General features: G+C 46.6%; 1 protein-coding gene across 8 annotated transcripts in view; it reads left to right on the top strand.

The window, feature by feature from the left end:
* The window catches only part of XPNPEP1 (X-prolyl aminopeptidase 1), a 55,750-nt gene extending 48,518 nt beyond the window's left edge, over positions 1-7,232 (top strand). For 5 of the 8 annotated variants that reach the window (XM_060286017.2, XM_030842516.3, XM_060286020.2 and 2 more), the window contains 4 exons: positions 445-618; positions 1,235-1,311; positions 2,530-2,628; positions 5,870-7,227. In XM_060286017.2, the coding sequence (XP_060142000.1) occupies positions 445-618; positions 1,235-1,311; positions 2,530-2,628; positions 5,870-5,998 (479 nt within the window). In that variant the 3' untranslated portion in view covers positions 5,999-7,227. Of the gene's footprint in view, positions 1-444; positions 619-1,234; positions 1,312-2,529; positions 2,629-5,869 lie in introns of all 8 variants that reach the window. The other 3 variants (XM_060286021.2, XM_060286022.2, XM_060286019.2) reach the window with 2 other exon arrangements.
* The last annotated feature ends 7,456 nt before the right edge of the window (positions 7,233-14,688 follow it).

Below are 14,688 nucleotides of genomic sequence, written 5' to 3' on the forward strand. Positions count from 1 at the left end.
TGCACGGGGAGTTGACAAGACCTGGGCCTTGAGTCTGCTTAGGCTGGGCCGGCACTCATCTCCCTGGGCACCACTTTCCCCACGCTTGCAGTCTGGTTAGAATCTCATCTTGTAATTCTGAAACTGTAGGGTCCCAGCGCTGGGAAGGGAACGTCCATGTCATCTACTGCAGCCCTTACCTGCTACAGGCGACCATTCCTCACCAGCATCCTCCAGCTTCAGACTGAGCTCTGACTGGTGGGGGAGCTGCCCTCCTCAGGAGCTCTGACTGTGAGAAAGTTCTTCTTTGTGTTGGGCTGAAACCTGAATCCTCCAGTTAACTTTTACCCGCTGGTTTCTGTTTCACCTTCTGCAGCCAAACATAACAAATGTAATCTCCAAAGTGCTTTGCAAGTTGAAAAGTACTGTACAGAATCACCGAGTGCTTCCTACTGTGTCTTTCAGGCCACCTTCTTGACTCCTTTGCCCGCTCAGCTTTATGGGATTCTGGCCTGGATTACCTGCACGGGACGGGACACGGTGTTGGGTCTTTTCTGAATGTTCACGAGGGTCCTTGTGGCATCAGTTATAAAACATTCTCTGATGAGCCCTTGGAGGCCGGCATGATTGTCACTGATGGTAGGTGTCCCTTACCTAGAGGGTGTGCATGGGTCCTCTGGCCTTTCTGAAAGCTCTTTGTTGTTTCTTATATTTTCATTATTATAAAGTAAATTGGAAATAATTTCCCCCTCCTGAATTAAACAACAACAAACAACAACCTTTTTTGATTATAAAAGTGATAAATATTCATTGTAGAAGAAGTGAGACTATGGAACAGTATAAAGAAGAAAATGATAATCATTTGTAATCCAGACACCCTGGGGAAACATGGCTTAATAATTTGCTACGATAGCTTCATGTCTTTTCCCATGTCGTTACCACATCTTTGTGAATGTATTTTACTGCCTGCATCATTGTGTCTTATGGATATGCCCCATCATTTATTTGGCGGATCCTCTGTTATTGTACTCCCTACCCTGCAGCCAGTTCTCAGGAACTTCTGAGCCTTTCTCTGTCTGGACCTCAAGTGCCTATTAAAAGTGCCCTGCGGGAGGAGGCTCTCTGGGCTCTTACACCCAGATTGAGTGGCCCTTCATCTGTTTCTTGGGAAGCGCTGTCCTCCCAGGAGTGCAGGCTTCTCTGTGCTTATCTTCATGGTGGGCTGTTTCTCATTTTGGGGTTTGGTTTGTTTTAGAGCCAGGGTATTATGAAGACGGGGCTTTCGGAATTCGCATTGAGAATGTTGTCCTGGTGGTGCCTGTGAAGACCAAGGTGAGTAATTAGGATTTTGTTTTTTAAATTCCCTTATTCCTTAATGGGGGAGGATGAGGACTTTTGTCCTTGGAACCAAGAGCATGTCATTCTGGGGCCAGAATGGAGCCTCCTTCCCCTGATAGTGGTGCCTCTCCTGGAATTCATTCTCCTCTGCAGAGCCAGAAGGAAAATCCTTAGTGAACTGGGACCCTGAACTGGACCTCGTGGAGCCCCAGGCAGCCCCCTGCTGCTGTTAGTTGGGGCTCCGAGCTTACTGGAGGCAGCTTCTTGTCGTCAAGCCGCCTCTGCTGTGGGGGAGGGGTGCTCGCTTAAAGGCCCCTTCCAGACACTGAAGCAGAATCTCCAGGGCTGGGGCCCGGGAACTATTTTCAACAAATGCCCCAGATGATTTTTATCAGGTAAAGCTGAGGAGGCCCGAGTTACCCCCTGGGTCGGGCCCCACAGGTGTGGTGCCCTCTGGAAGACAGGTGTGTCACCCTCTCCCCATCACGTTACCAAGAGGTCACAGGCTTTAGGTGCTGGGCTTGACCTAGAAGACGTGTTTGCTTCTCCTCCATGGGTGATTTTGGAAGTGGAACCGTTGGAGGGAGGTGGCTTCCTCAGTCTTCAGGGAAGCTGACTGCAGGAGTCTGCTCTCTGCTTGCACACTCATGTCACTCTTCTTGAGAGTGGCCTCTCCCCTCACTCCCACAGGCCCCGCCAGGAACAGAGACCCAGCGTGCCCTGTGTACCCTGGCCATTCCATGCCACGTGCACCGGACAGACCTGTTACCTGTCACCTGATGGGCCTGGCTGGGTCAAGGCAGGCTGCACGGTTGATGTCAAAAAAAAAGGGATCTGCTGGGGAACTTATGCCTTAGCAGAGGCTCGAGAACCAAAACCAGAGCTCCCCCTGCTTCCAGACACCCTCTGTGCCTCTGCTCCATCATAGCAGGCAGGAGCCTTGTGGACCTGCTGCTGGGAGCCCCTCAGCACTCTTTGGCTCTTCCTGGTGGCACAGGCTGTGGTTTGCACAGTGGAGCAGCTCTTGGAAAGTGGCATCCGCTGTGTTCATCGTGTCTCCCGTGTCTGTTAAAAATGGTGACCAGCTAACCACGTCTCGATTCCTAGTTACACCTGGCTCTGAGGGACGGTCCTGTCGGGTGGGAGTGACCTCGTGGCGGGTCATTGTGGTAAAGAGGAGTAAAAGCTTCTGTTTTCTTCCTTCTCCCACAGTATAACTTCAGTAACCGGGGAAGCCTGACCTTTGACCCTCTAACTTTGGTTCCGATACAGACCAAAATGATAGATGTGGATTCTCTTACAGACAAAGAGGTAACAAGGAAGCCTTGGGGGAGGGCAGAAGCGTGTGGGGTGGAGAGCTGCCCTACGTGCTCTCCTCCGCTGTCACTTTTAAGTTAGAGCCTAGGCCAGCTGAGTTGGAAAATCCTAGGTCTCCTGAGGACTGGAGGTGCTTTTCCTGTATTTTTGGGTCTCAAGGTAGATACAGCCCTGCTCTCCTCACTGTTGGGGATGGTAGGGCTTCACAGGTGGGAATGAATAGTGTGCTGTTGTTTTCCAGGAGGGCCAGAGCCATAGCTGCCCTGAGGCGTGTTTAGCAAACATGGGCATGTGTCTTCCCTGCATTTTTGTGGGTGGGTGGGGCCATTGCACACGCCAGATTGTTTTCTTGTGTTGCGTGAAACTAAGGAACTGAGAAGCAAACGCTATTACCATACGCCGAGTTTTGTCACAGGCAGGGAGAGAGGTTGTTGCTCTGGGCTCTGAAACCCGTCACAGAGCAGACGCACAGCAGCGCTCACCTGTCAGGCTCAGAGGGTGACAGGTCTTGGAAGCCCTGCAAATCCCAGCACGGGTCCCCAGGCTCATGAGGCCAGGTGAGGCGGCAGGCCCAGGAACCTGGAGTAAGGCTTGAGGGATGGGGCAGGTGATCAGGGTCAGAGCAGGGACAAGGGTCAAAACAGGGTGGAAACAACACCACCCTGTCTGTCTGCTGTGAAGTGGTCAGGCCCAAGCCAGGAAGCCAGGAAGCCAGAAGCCAGAAGGACAGGAATTCCAGAGCAAGGCAGGCAGGCAGCAGTGCAGCAGAAGGCAAAGGCAGGCGCGTGGTGCAGCACTCGAGGGATGAGAAGTTCTTGTTACCAGAGGCAGCCACTGGCCTCACCCCAGGGGCTTCTGAGGCAGAAACGTACCCTCAATGGAGCCTGCGTGGGCCCTGTGCTTGGCACTAGAGGAAAGCGCCTCTGAGGGCTGAGGAGCTCCCTTCTGCAGGGCCGTGGAACGGGCTCCTCCCAGCCAGACGCTCCCCTCTGCCCCATACAGCTCACAGATGGGTGACAGAGGAAGGTCATCCACTTGCTGCTTCGATTGCCTCTGTGCTTGGGCACCTCATCTTGACCGCCAGTGCCTCGATTCAGCCAAACGTTCCCGCTCACAGCACCCAAACGAGCCCTGCTGATGCTGGTTTATTCAGGCTGTAGATGGATACACAACAGGCAGCAGCCTGTCAGCAGCACAGTGTCAGGTGTGTCTTTTCAGCGGGAAGAGTCTCTCCTGCGGCCCTGGGCCTCTTCTCCGGTCCCACAGGGCTGGCTTAGGTGAGAGGGCATGACAGCACAGAAGTGAGCACGGCAGCCACCCTGCTTACAGCCCTCTGCCCAAGGAGCCAGTCTCTTCTTGTGGCCCTCGAGCACAGCTTCCAGGGTCTTAGCAAGGGACCCTCTACTAAGAAGTCACTTTACCCTCTTGGAAGCCCAGGGCTGTGGCATCTGCCAAGTGATTCCAGGTCACATAGGCCTTGCTGTCCGTGTGAAGTGTACCAGTCAGGACACATTTCTCCCGCGTGACCTTCCACTTTATCCAGGGAAATAGTGCCTGAGGAAGGTTAAGCGAGGCCATTTTTCCTTGGGGGAGAGTCTTTTTAACCTGTGACTCCCCCGTGACATTGGACAGAGACCAGTGCTGTCTGCCTGGTCCAGTGTTCATTACTGTACCTTACATGCCCCAATCACTGAACTATTCTTTTAGCCAGTTAGTTTTTATAGGACAGATAATATCTTCTTACCTTGGAATCATTAGCAAGTTTCCACAAATTACAAGTAGAGGACAGTATTTAATATTCCAAGCAGAGTGTATTTATTACCTCTTTTAGCAAAAGTGTTCATTTCCCATATACCACTCAGTAAATCTGGGGCTTCATTCTGTCTTAAGGCACCGTAATACCCCACAGCAAGATGCTGTCCATTGGGCTTTTAAAGTACCAGTCACTGCCCTTTACCGTCTCCCAGTCTTAGTAGAAACTTTAGGGAGTTTTGGGGTTAGTGCTGCATTCCCATCGATTTGTCACCAGGTGGCAGCAGAGGACTTTGGTTGGACATGAATGTGTGTGCTGTAGGCTGCCAAGGCTTTTGTGACGTTGCTCCAGCCCCCTGCGGTGGCGGGTGCCCCAGCTTGCCCCAACCAAAAGGGTCTTGGGAGTGTCTCTGTGGCCCCAGGCTTGCTCCTGTCTGTACTGTTGAGCTGCTTTGGACGGCAGGCTGCCTTACAGCCCTGCCTGGCCTTGCTGCTGATATGCAGCCGTTTGCTTGTGTTTGATATCCGACCCCTCTTCCCCACCTCTTATCCGTGGGCCTAGGAGCACCAGTTGGGTCAAAGTCATCGGCGACACCAACCCGTCTGTCTGATGTGATGTGGTCAGGCCCCCTTCGGGGCAGTGGGGAGCATGGGTTGTCGTTGTCTTGGCAGAGCGGGCTTCCCTCCAGCCCTCATCCTCCCTCACTCCTCACCCAGAGGAGATTGGCAGAACCCTTGTCATCAGGTTCAGCGCATCAGTACCCCCCGCCCCGTCCCAACAGACAGACACACACACACACACACACACACACACCCCAAGTCCGGTCAGGTTCCATACTTTACCTCTTTTCTATCTCCTGGTGTGGTGGCTCCATTCATTTGAGGCTCTGAAGGTCAAGCTTACTCCCAGCCTCACCCTGCAGCAGCGCAGGCCTTGACCTCCAAAGGCTTTGGGCGCATCCAGACGGCCACACTCACAAGACCCTCACCGGCTTGACTGATCCTAGTTTATTCAGCTTTGTAGGCGGACACGGGATAGGAAACTCAGCGTGTTGGCAGGACAGCCTCAGGTGTGTCTTCACAGCAGCTGAGGCAACCAGGGTGGGTGCAGGAGCTGTGAGACCCCTGCCCCCACTCTCTCGTCATGGCTTCCAGGGGTGTTGTCGAGGGGGACACCCGGTTACAGGTTACTCTGCATCCAGAGCCACGGCTTACCGTCAGGCATTCGTGGTTCCCTCACCGTCACTCCAGTCCACATGCAGGTGGTTCCAGGAGCATTTTCACCACCGGCCATGTGGCCTCGTCCCATCTGTTTCCAGGGAGGTAGAACACAAGGAGGTCGCTTGTCCATGAGCAGGGAGAAAGGGTTTTGTGCTCCTTTACTCGTCCTGTGATCTCAGCACATGGTGCCTCACTGCTCGCTGCGCAGCCTTTGGTGAAGGTGTGATGGTGAGACCACATCTGTATTCCTTCCCTCTTGCAGTGCGACTGGCTCAACAACTACCACCTGACCTGCAGGGACGTGATCGGGAAGGAACTGCAAAAACAGGGCCGCCAGGAAGCCCTCGAGTGGCTCATCAGAGAGACACAGCCCATCTCCAAACAGCATTAATACCTGTTTGTTTTTGTTTTTTTAAACGCTCTGGGGAAAGGAAGAAGCCTGGCCCACCCCTGACATCTTTTCCCTTTCTCTCCTTCTTCCTTACCTTCCCGTTTTACTTTTAGACTCTGAGAAGAACTGAAAATCTTCTTATCCTCTTTGATATTTTCTTGCAAACACTCTATCTTTTATGAATTTTTTTAAAATTGTTGAGAATGAGCCAAGAATAAATTGCTGTCCCAGAAGGAGGATCGCCACAAAGCCAAAAGCCTGATCCGGGGGATGCCCCGAGCAGCTGCAGGGAGTCCTCTGGCCAGTGATGGTGAAGCAGTGAGTGCTCTGCGACAGTCACGTTCCAGGTGCTAGTCCCTTGTTCATGATCCCCTTCATGCGCACGAGACTGTATTTATGACCAGTGAATAAAATGTCAGAACGTGCTTCATCTCCGCCGTCTCTCTTCTTCCGGCACCATCCACCCTGTGTGTGGGGTGGGCTCACGTCCAGGGCACGTTTTCTAGGTGGAAGGACCCCTTTGAGGAGAGATTCCCTGGCCTCCCTGCATATTTTCTGACTTACTTTCAAGCCTCTTAAGTCTTTTCTCTAGAAAACCTAATATTTTGTTGAGTATTCTAAGTTTTTCTTTCCAGATTTTAAAATACGTCATTGATATTAAAAAACAACAACAACAACAAAAAATCATGTCGAAAGTGGCAGTCTACTGTGGTCTACCCTACAGTGGACAGTGCAGGCGTCTCATTGTCTCACTACTTATAGACAGTGGTCTTTGGCAGGTGCCTGCTACTCCCTATCTGGCTTTCTCTGGACTTGCGCACGAGGGGCAGCCTGAAGGGCCGGCAGAGCTAAAGCCCCTGAGGCCTCAGACCATGATGGTTGGGCATGGGAAAACGGACTCCTCTTCCCTTGGCTGGGATGTCCGAGGCGTGGTCTACACTGCCTCCTGGGGTTTCTCAGTGGGACTGAGCCCTCCTTGCCCACTGTGGGAACTTGTTCAATAACACACCCTTTATTTTCTTCCTTCCCTTCTGCGTCTGACTTTCCCTTTCTCCCACCAGTGTTTCCTGGAGCCGTCTCCCATTAAACCACTTACATGCAAATCCTTGTCTTTGGGTCTGCTGCTTTAGGAACCCAAGTCATACCCCATAGGTATAACCACTATTTGCTATGTATTTTTGCCAATTTCTTTCTTTGTATTTAGCATTCATTAATATATAGAAAAAGTATGTGTGCATGGATAAAAGAATATTTATGCACACATACACATCATATGCACAGACATTGGGCCATTCTGTACATATGCAATTTCCTTTTTTTTTTTTTTTTTTTTTGCGGTATGCGGGGTACGCGGGCCTCTCACTGTTGTGGCCTCTCCCATTGCGGAGCACAGGCTCCGGACACGCAGGCTCAGCGGCCATGGCTCACGGGCCCAGCCGTTCCGCGGCATGTGGGATCTTCCCGTACCGGGGCACGAAGCCGTGCCCCCTGCATCGGCAGGCGGACTCTCAATCACTGCGCCACCAGGGAAGCCCTATTGATTGATTTTTAAATGTTAACCCAAACTTGCATTCCTGTGACACCTCCCACTTGGTCATAATTTTTTGGCTTTTTAAATATATTGCTGGATTCACTTTCTTAATTTTTAAAAAATAATTCTAAAACATCCATGTTCACAAGGGATGTCAGCCTGTAGTTGTCTTTTCTTATAATATCTTTGTCGTACACTGATTTTTGTATGTTTATCATTTTTTTTAAATGTAAGCAAAGTTACTTTTCCTACAGACACTTCTTTTTATTTTATTATTTAAATTGAGGTATAGTTGAGATACAATATTATATAAGTTTCAGGTATACAACATAGTGATTCACAATTTTTAAAGGTTGTATTCCATTTATAGTTATTATAAAATATTGGCTATATTCCCTGTGCTGTACATGGATATACTGCAGACACTTCTTTAATTGCATCATATGTATTTTGATATGCTGTTTTAATTTTCATGAATTCAACATTTTTTCTCATTTCTTTTGTGATTTCTTCTTTGACACATAGGCTATTTAGAAATATGTTAATTTTTAAATGTTTGGAGATCTTTAAGACATCATTTTGTTATTAATATCTAATTTAGTTGTATTTTGGTCAGAGAACATACTTTCTTTGATTTCAGTTTTTAAAAACGTATTGATTCTTGTTTCATTGCTTAGCATCTGGTCTGTTATGGCGAGTGTTAGATGTGAAATTGAAAACAATGTGCATTCAGCAGTTTGGGGTAGAATGTTCTATAGATATCCATTAGGTCAAGTTGGCTATAGAACAAAAGATAGGATGTTATAGCTATTCTATGGCCAGGAGCAAAATCCCCTTCATTACATTTGAATGTACATCCTACAATTAAACCAGATTGAAACAGGTTCCCAAATCCATCTTGAATCAAATGTAAAACTAATCCATATTTAGAGATTGTTCCTGATCCACTGCTTTCAGCTGGTTCCTTTCTAAAAAGCTATCAACATAATTTTTGGTATCAACGTAATTTTTTTCCCACTGAAAGCAAGTAAAACGAGAGGTCCAAATTATTAACTCTGGCTCCGTCACCACGTAGAACTGTGTATTTAAAAAATGACCAAAGATAAGTTTACAACTTCTAGATAATATTACATTTTGTAGATAGAGAAGTTAATTTTATTAATGGCTATAATTCAGAAATTATTTACTATGATAAATAAAGGAATTGAAAATTATGGTTAAGATAAGGAGTTTCTTACCTCCACCTATATCCAGAATCCCATTAAAAATAACTCTGTCGGGACTTCCCTGGTGGCGCACCAAGGTAGGGGACACGGGTTCAAGCCCTGGTCTGGGAGGATCCCACGTGCTGTGGAGCAGCTAGGCCCGTGTGCCACAACTACTGAGCCTGTGTTCTGGAGCCCATGAGCCAACTACTGAGCCCACGTGCCACAACTGCTGAAGCTCGCGCACCTAGAGCCCGGGCTCCACAACAAGAGAAGCCACCGCAATGAGAAGCCTGCGCACCACAATGAAGAGTGGCCCGTACTCGCTGCAACTAGAGAAAGCCTGCGCATAGCAACGAAGATAGCAACGAAGACCGAACGCAGCCAAAAATAAATAAATATGTTAAAATAAATTAAAAAAAATAACTGTCAATTAAATTTTAAGAACCTGTCAATTAAATCTGACCTGTGATCAATTTGACCTGTGACTAAGTAAAATACATTCTGCAATAAATGATATGGTGGTAATGGTGGCTGAGAAAAAGGAAGGAAGAAGAGAAATAGGAGATAGGGGATAAAAAACTATTCAGTTTTTTAAAAATAAAACATGTACTTATGTTTAACTGCTCTAAATGACACATGCTTGTTTAAAGCAAAAATAGTAACAATGTTTTGTGTGTTTATAGCATACATAAGATTAAAATACATGACAATGATAGCACAAAGGACAGGAAGGAGTAATTGAAGGTACACAGTAAAAAGGTCCTTAACAAGTATAGTTCAACTATATTTCCACTCACTACTTTTATTATGAATACTGTTATGTGTATTTTACCACAATAAAAAATTGGAAAAAAATAGGCTATTTCGAAAATTATATGTGGATAAATATAAATCCTACAAAATCTTATATCATCTTAGAATGTTTGGAGGGGGCACAGAATTTTTACTGTTGTTTGCACTGACATTCTTATGCCTTTCTTCAGTTTTTCCAAAGGGCAGTACTTCTCAATGTTCAGTCTTTCTTTAAGGGGGAGCAGAAAGCTGAGTACATAGTTGGTTATCAAAAATCAGTCTAAAAGATTCTTAATGTATTATTGAAGTAGTGTGGAGTAGTCGAAAAAAAATCATTTGACTTCAAGTCAAGAAATTTGATCGGTATATAGTTTGTCACCCTTTTCCAAAACACTGTGGATCTTAATTCATAAAGAAAAGTGTGCTGGACTAGAAATTCAATGGGTTCTTTTCAGCCCTAAAAAAATCTGTAACTCTGATTGATCTATGTTGCTGTGGAGATCAACGTGGGAAACTAGACTTCTGAGTTTGCCAGTGGTGTAATACCAGTTAGTACAGTTCCTGTTGCAAGTAACAGAAAACAAAAACCAATGCCCACCCCAATCACCTTAAGCCAAACAGATGAGCTCTGTGAACACGGATGCTTACTTCACCAGCTTAGCCAGATGGGAACAGCGTCCCACCACCTTTGCCATATTCTATTAATTAGAAGCAGATGTCAGGTCCTGCCTACCTTCAGGGGTAGTGGTGAGTCTTGTTAAAATCTTTTTTGTGGTCTGCCTTCAGTAGGGCATTAATTCCATGTTCACAAGTTTTCCTCCTTTACTCTTTGCCATCCTTAAGGTCAAGTTTTTGCAGTTTTTGATGATCCTTGGAAATGGCAGAGAACCAGTCAGCTGCAGAAGACAGAAAGTTCCTGCTCAAGGCATTGTGTGGGTTTACCTTGCTTGATCTTCCAATTAAACCTAATCAGCAGTAAGTTATTGTTACTCCAACACACTGCTTTCTCAATGCCCAGGGGAAGACCCCTAGGTACCCTGGGGGTGTAAGGAGGCCAGGAAAAGAGGGTCTGCAAAGAGAACAGGCAGAATGAATCTCATTTTCAGGGATCAGGTGAATTCCTTCAACCCAAAGACACAAAGTTCAAATTAATTTGCATCCTTGTTTCCCCATGAATGAAAAATGCTTCAAAGTAGATAAGCAGCTACTTTCATCTGGGTCACTGATTAAAACAGCATGTTTATTATGTCCTATTTGAGGGTGTAGGTTTTTGGTCTGACATATATAGAGGTTGCATTCAGCATCTAAAACTTATCACCTGCATGTTTCTAGGGTGAGGCTGCCCCAACCCCCTGAGAAGGGCAAGGTGGTAGAATGGGAAGAATCTAGGGCTTTGGAGACAGATCGGGGATTGTGTTCCAGCCTGCCCTTGCTATCTCTGTGTCATTCAATGAGCAGATTATTTCCCCCTTTTTGAGCTTCAGATCTTTCATTTGTATACTGGACTTAATAATACCCAAACTGAAGATCAAAAGAGTGGATACTAGTGAAAGAGTTTATAAAGTACAAGTGCTCTATGTATGAGGTACTATCTGATTATTAAATCATGGTAGATTTTTCACTGAAGTCTTGGGTCAAGTAAAGGGATATGTTTATCTGACGATGCCAAGATGGAAAACCATAGCATCTTTGCTTGGACACTAGAGTGCTAGGTGGGAAGGACACTGATCTGCCCCAATATAGTAATGACTATATTTCATATATTTTGAGTTTGAAAAGGCTTCTGCAATGCTCTGCAAGGCTGTATAAAAAAATAAATGGACTTCAGAGAAATTGCCATAAACATGTAGTGGGAAAATGTGCTGTTCAGAGAGTAAAATTTTACTTGTTGATGGACAAAAATTATATGCAGATCCTGCAGGAAGCTACGTATAACATAGTAGTTTTTACCATGAAATGTTAGCAGAACTTACCCTCCTGTTTCCAGAGAATTTTTCCTTTGATCACAGAATCAAGAACAGGCCAAGAATGAGAGTTCTACACTGATTTTCTCCCATGGGACCAGAGAGTTTCTTGATAGTTGAAAAAGCGATTCTTTAATACCTCCTTTCCCTGCTTTTGTTCTAGTTTCTGATGAATTTGGCCACAGGAAAGTAGTGAATCTTGCTGTCTTTGGATATAACTGATTTCAGCATGACTTAAAGGATTCAGCCTAGAGAAAAAGTAAAATGAGGAGAGAAAAATCCTATTAGGATCATTTTCTTCATTCCAATATAGCTGAGACTGGGGCCTTCCTGCCAGCACATCCTTGGTTTCTTTGTCCAGCTGATTTTTAAATAACTCAGGTGATTGGCCTCATTATTTTCCTTGGGAACTCAATCTACCATGTAACAGAGCTGACTCTGAGGAAGTTCTTCTTGACATAATATTGTGTGTGTAGTTTCTTCATACATCTTCCCTTTACTCAATTCCATTCTGTAAGGAAATCAATAAGCATAAAAAAAGAGAAAAGAAAGTAGTTAGGAGATAGACAGGGTAGGGGAACAGGAGTTGTTGGCTGGTAGGATGAGGGAGAGGAAGCAGGCTGTGCCCAGAGTCACCAAAAGAAAGGATGAGTGGAGGGAAAACGGCCCTCAGGGTGGACTGGAAAAGGCAGCAGGGGCTCAGGAGCAACAGCAAATATCCTTCTTAATTTTGAGCTCTCCCTAAACTGAGGTGTGCCTCAAGACGCTGATTTCAGTAATCTCTATGGATTTGGTCAATTTTTCGGTTGCTACTTCAAACTGATATTTAATTATTTTCAAAACTCAAAGGCTATTCATGTTAGCTGGCATAAGCCAAGATTCGAACACCTGTCCCAGGAGGGCTGGGGAGTGAGGTTGAGGAAGATCCAGTTACCCTCCTCCACGTGGTAACTTAGCCGCTGGTTTTCCCACAGACCTGACCCACGCCCTGCTCCCTAGTTCACCTCCCTCATTACTCCATGGTTGAGCTCTGGCTCACAAAGGCGTGGATTTCTGAAGGAAACACAGGAGGGCAGATGCGCGGCGCACAAGAGGGCTCTGTATCCAGAGCCAAAGGAAAACTGGGCTCCCCCCATCTGGGCAGAGTCAAGAGCAGAGATTCCCCGCAGATGCTGAGAGGACAAAAGCCTCACATGACATTCTTCAGGTTCCCTTGTAAAAAGACATACACAAGTTTGAGAGATATTCAAGAACTGCTTCATATCAGTCAGAGGCAAGCATGCTTTCAACAGTCAAGCCTTGTTCTACTCTTCGTTACTGGACCACAGATCCAACCATTTAACACACCCCAGTGACTTGCCATTGTTCTTGGAATGAAATTCAAGATTGTCCATGTGAGCACAAGACCCTGCCTGAGCCGGACCTTGTTTGGCTCTCTGGCCCCATGTCTGGCCAGTCTTGTCTATATTCTAGTCACCCTGATCACCGTCTGGTTTCCTCAAATGTGTCACCCTCTCTGTGCTAATGGACCTCCAGATGCTGCTTCCCCTCCCCCAGTTAATCCCCACCCACCTCTATACCATTGCTTAATCACCCCATCTTCAAGGAAACCTCTGTCTCTCACCTGAACTCTCACAGAGCTCTGCCTCCAGAGTAGCTATGATTAGACAATCACACAGGTACACGTGTAAGTGCGTCCATTGCGCTGGACTGTAAACTCCATGAGGACAGAGACCTCGTCTGCTTTGCTCACTACTATATCCCCTGGACTTCCAATGCCTTGTCCTTACTGGAAACTTACTCATTTCTGTAGGAAAAATGACTGTGTAGGTTACAACCCATGCTCAGAGACAACCCCATTTAGAGTAAGGTGTGACCCATCTGGAAATGGCCAGAGATCAACCACCAGGATCCAGAGACCTGTGGGGTGGTTGGTCAAAGTGATTAGAACAATGAACACCGACTGTCTAAACTAAGTAAAGGAAACCTTTTCCATTTGGAAACTAGTTGGCTGCCGGTTTAAGTCATCAAAGCAACACTCCAAGCGTCTCACAGGCACCTTCCGGTGGGTTCGCAGGTTTATTAAACACATGTTCAGAAACACACCCCTCCATGCATCTCAAACATTCTTACAAAGTAATTAACAATCTCTTAGTATTTTGTCTCCTTTCCCGTTGTGCTTTCCCTGATTTCTTAGATATTATATATATATATATTTTTTTTTCTTTCTTTCTTTCTCTAATTAGTAACTCACTGAAACTCACCTCTGTTTCTTCACAGCAACCAGTGCACTGTTAGATAACACTTACAATAATACTTAAGGATAACAACCACAGAGTATGTCTTGGGAAAAATAAGAGGCTTTTAGAGAACTTTTTATTTTTCTTATATTGTGGGTAGCTCACGGGGATATTTAAGTCCCAGTTAAATGTGTATTAGAAGAGTGAAGAGATTCATTGATGTTACATAGATGAGCACAGATCGTCAATTATCCAGAAGCTGCATCATTCAAAGATACAAGGAAAGGGAACTGGTGAATAGAAACCCCCTTGGCTGCAGGAGTCACCCAAGCACATGAATGAGCTAATAATTTCGGGAGAAAGGAGACTGTTCCAGAGGCGTTGTCGGGGAAAGGGACGATGAAGATTTGGAGAAATGGGGATGAAGAGCGCTAAGGGCCCTGTGAGGAAGACACGGGGCTTGAAAAGTGTTATTAGCAGGACCATGATACCATCACCACCATATAGTGTTTATTTATTTATTTTTATTTTTTTGTGGTACGCGGGCCTCTCGCTGTTGTGGCCTCTCCCGTTGCGGAGCACAGGCTCCGGACGCGCAGGCTCAGTGGCCATGGCTCACGGGCCCAGCCGCTCCACGGCATGTGGGATCCTCCCGGACCGGGGCACGAACCTGCGTCCCCTACATCGGCAGGCAGACTCTCAACCACTGCGCCACCAGGGAAGCCCCCATATTGTGTTAAGGCTGAGTTGGTGAAGAGCTTCCCATGCAGCCTTGGCCAGTGTTGGGAACACGAGGAGGTGGCACAGGAGCTGGAGCTCATGTTTCCAACTTTCGTATCAGTCCTGAGTAGGAGCACAGGAGGGCAATAATGGATGACGCTACGATGGCCCCAAATGAACCATCAAGGTTAAGACCCACAGGCCCAAGAGGAGGTGGTCAGCAAAGGGGAGAGAG

Source organism: Globicephala melas, chromosome 16, assembly GCF_963455315.2.
Source record: "Globicephala melas chromosome 16, mGloMel1.2, whole genome shotgun sequence".
In the NCBI taxonomy this organism is placed as follows: domain Eukaryota; kingdom Metazoa; phylum Chordata; class Mammalia; order Artiodactyla; family Delphinidae; genus Globicephala; species Globicephala melas.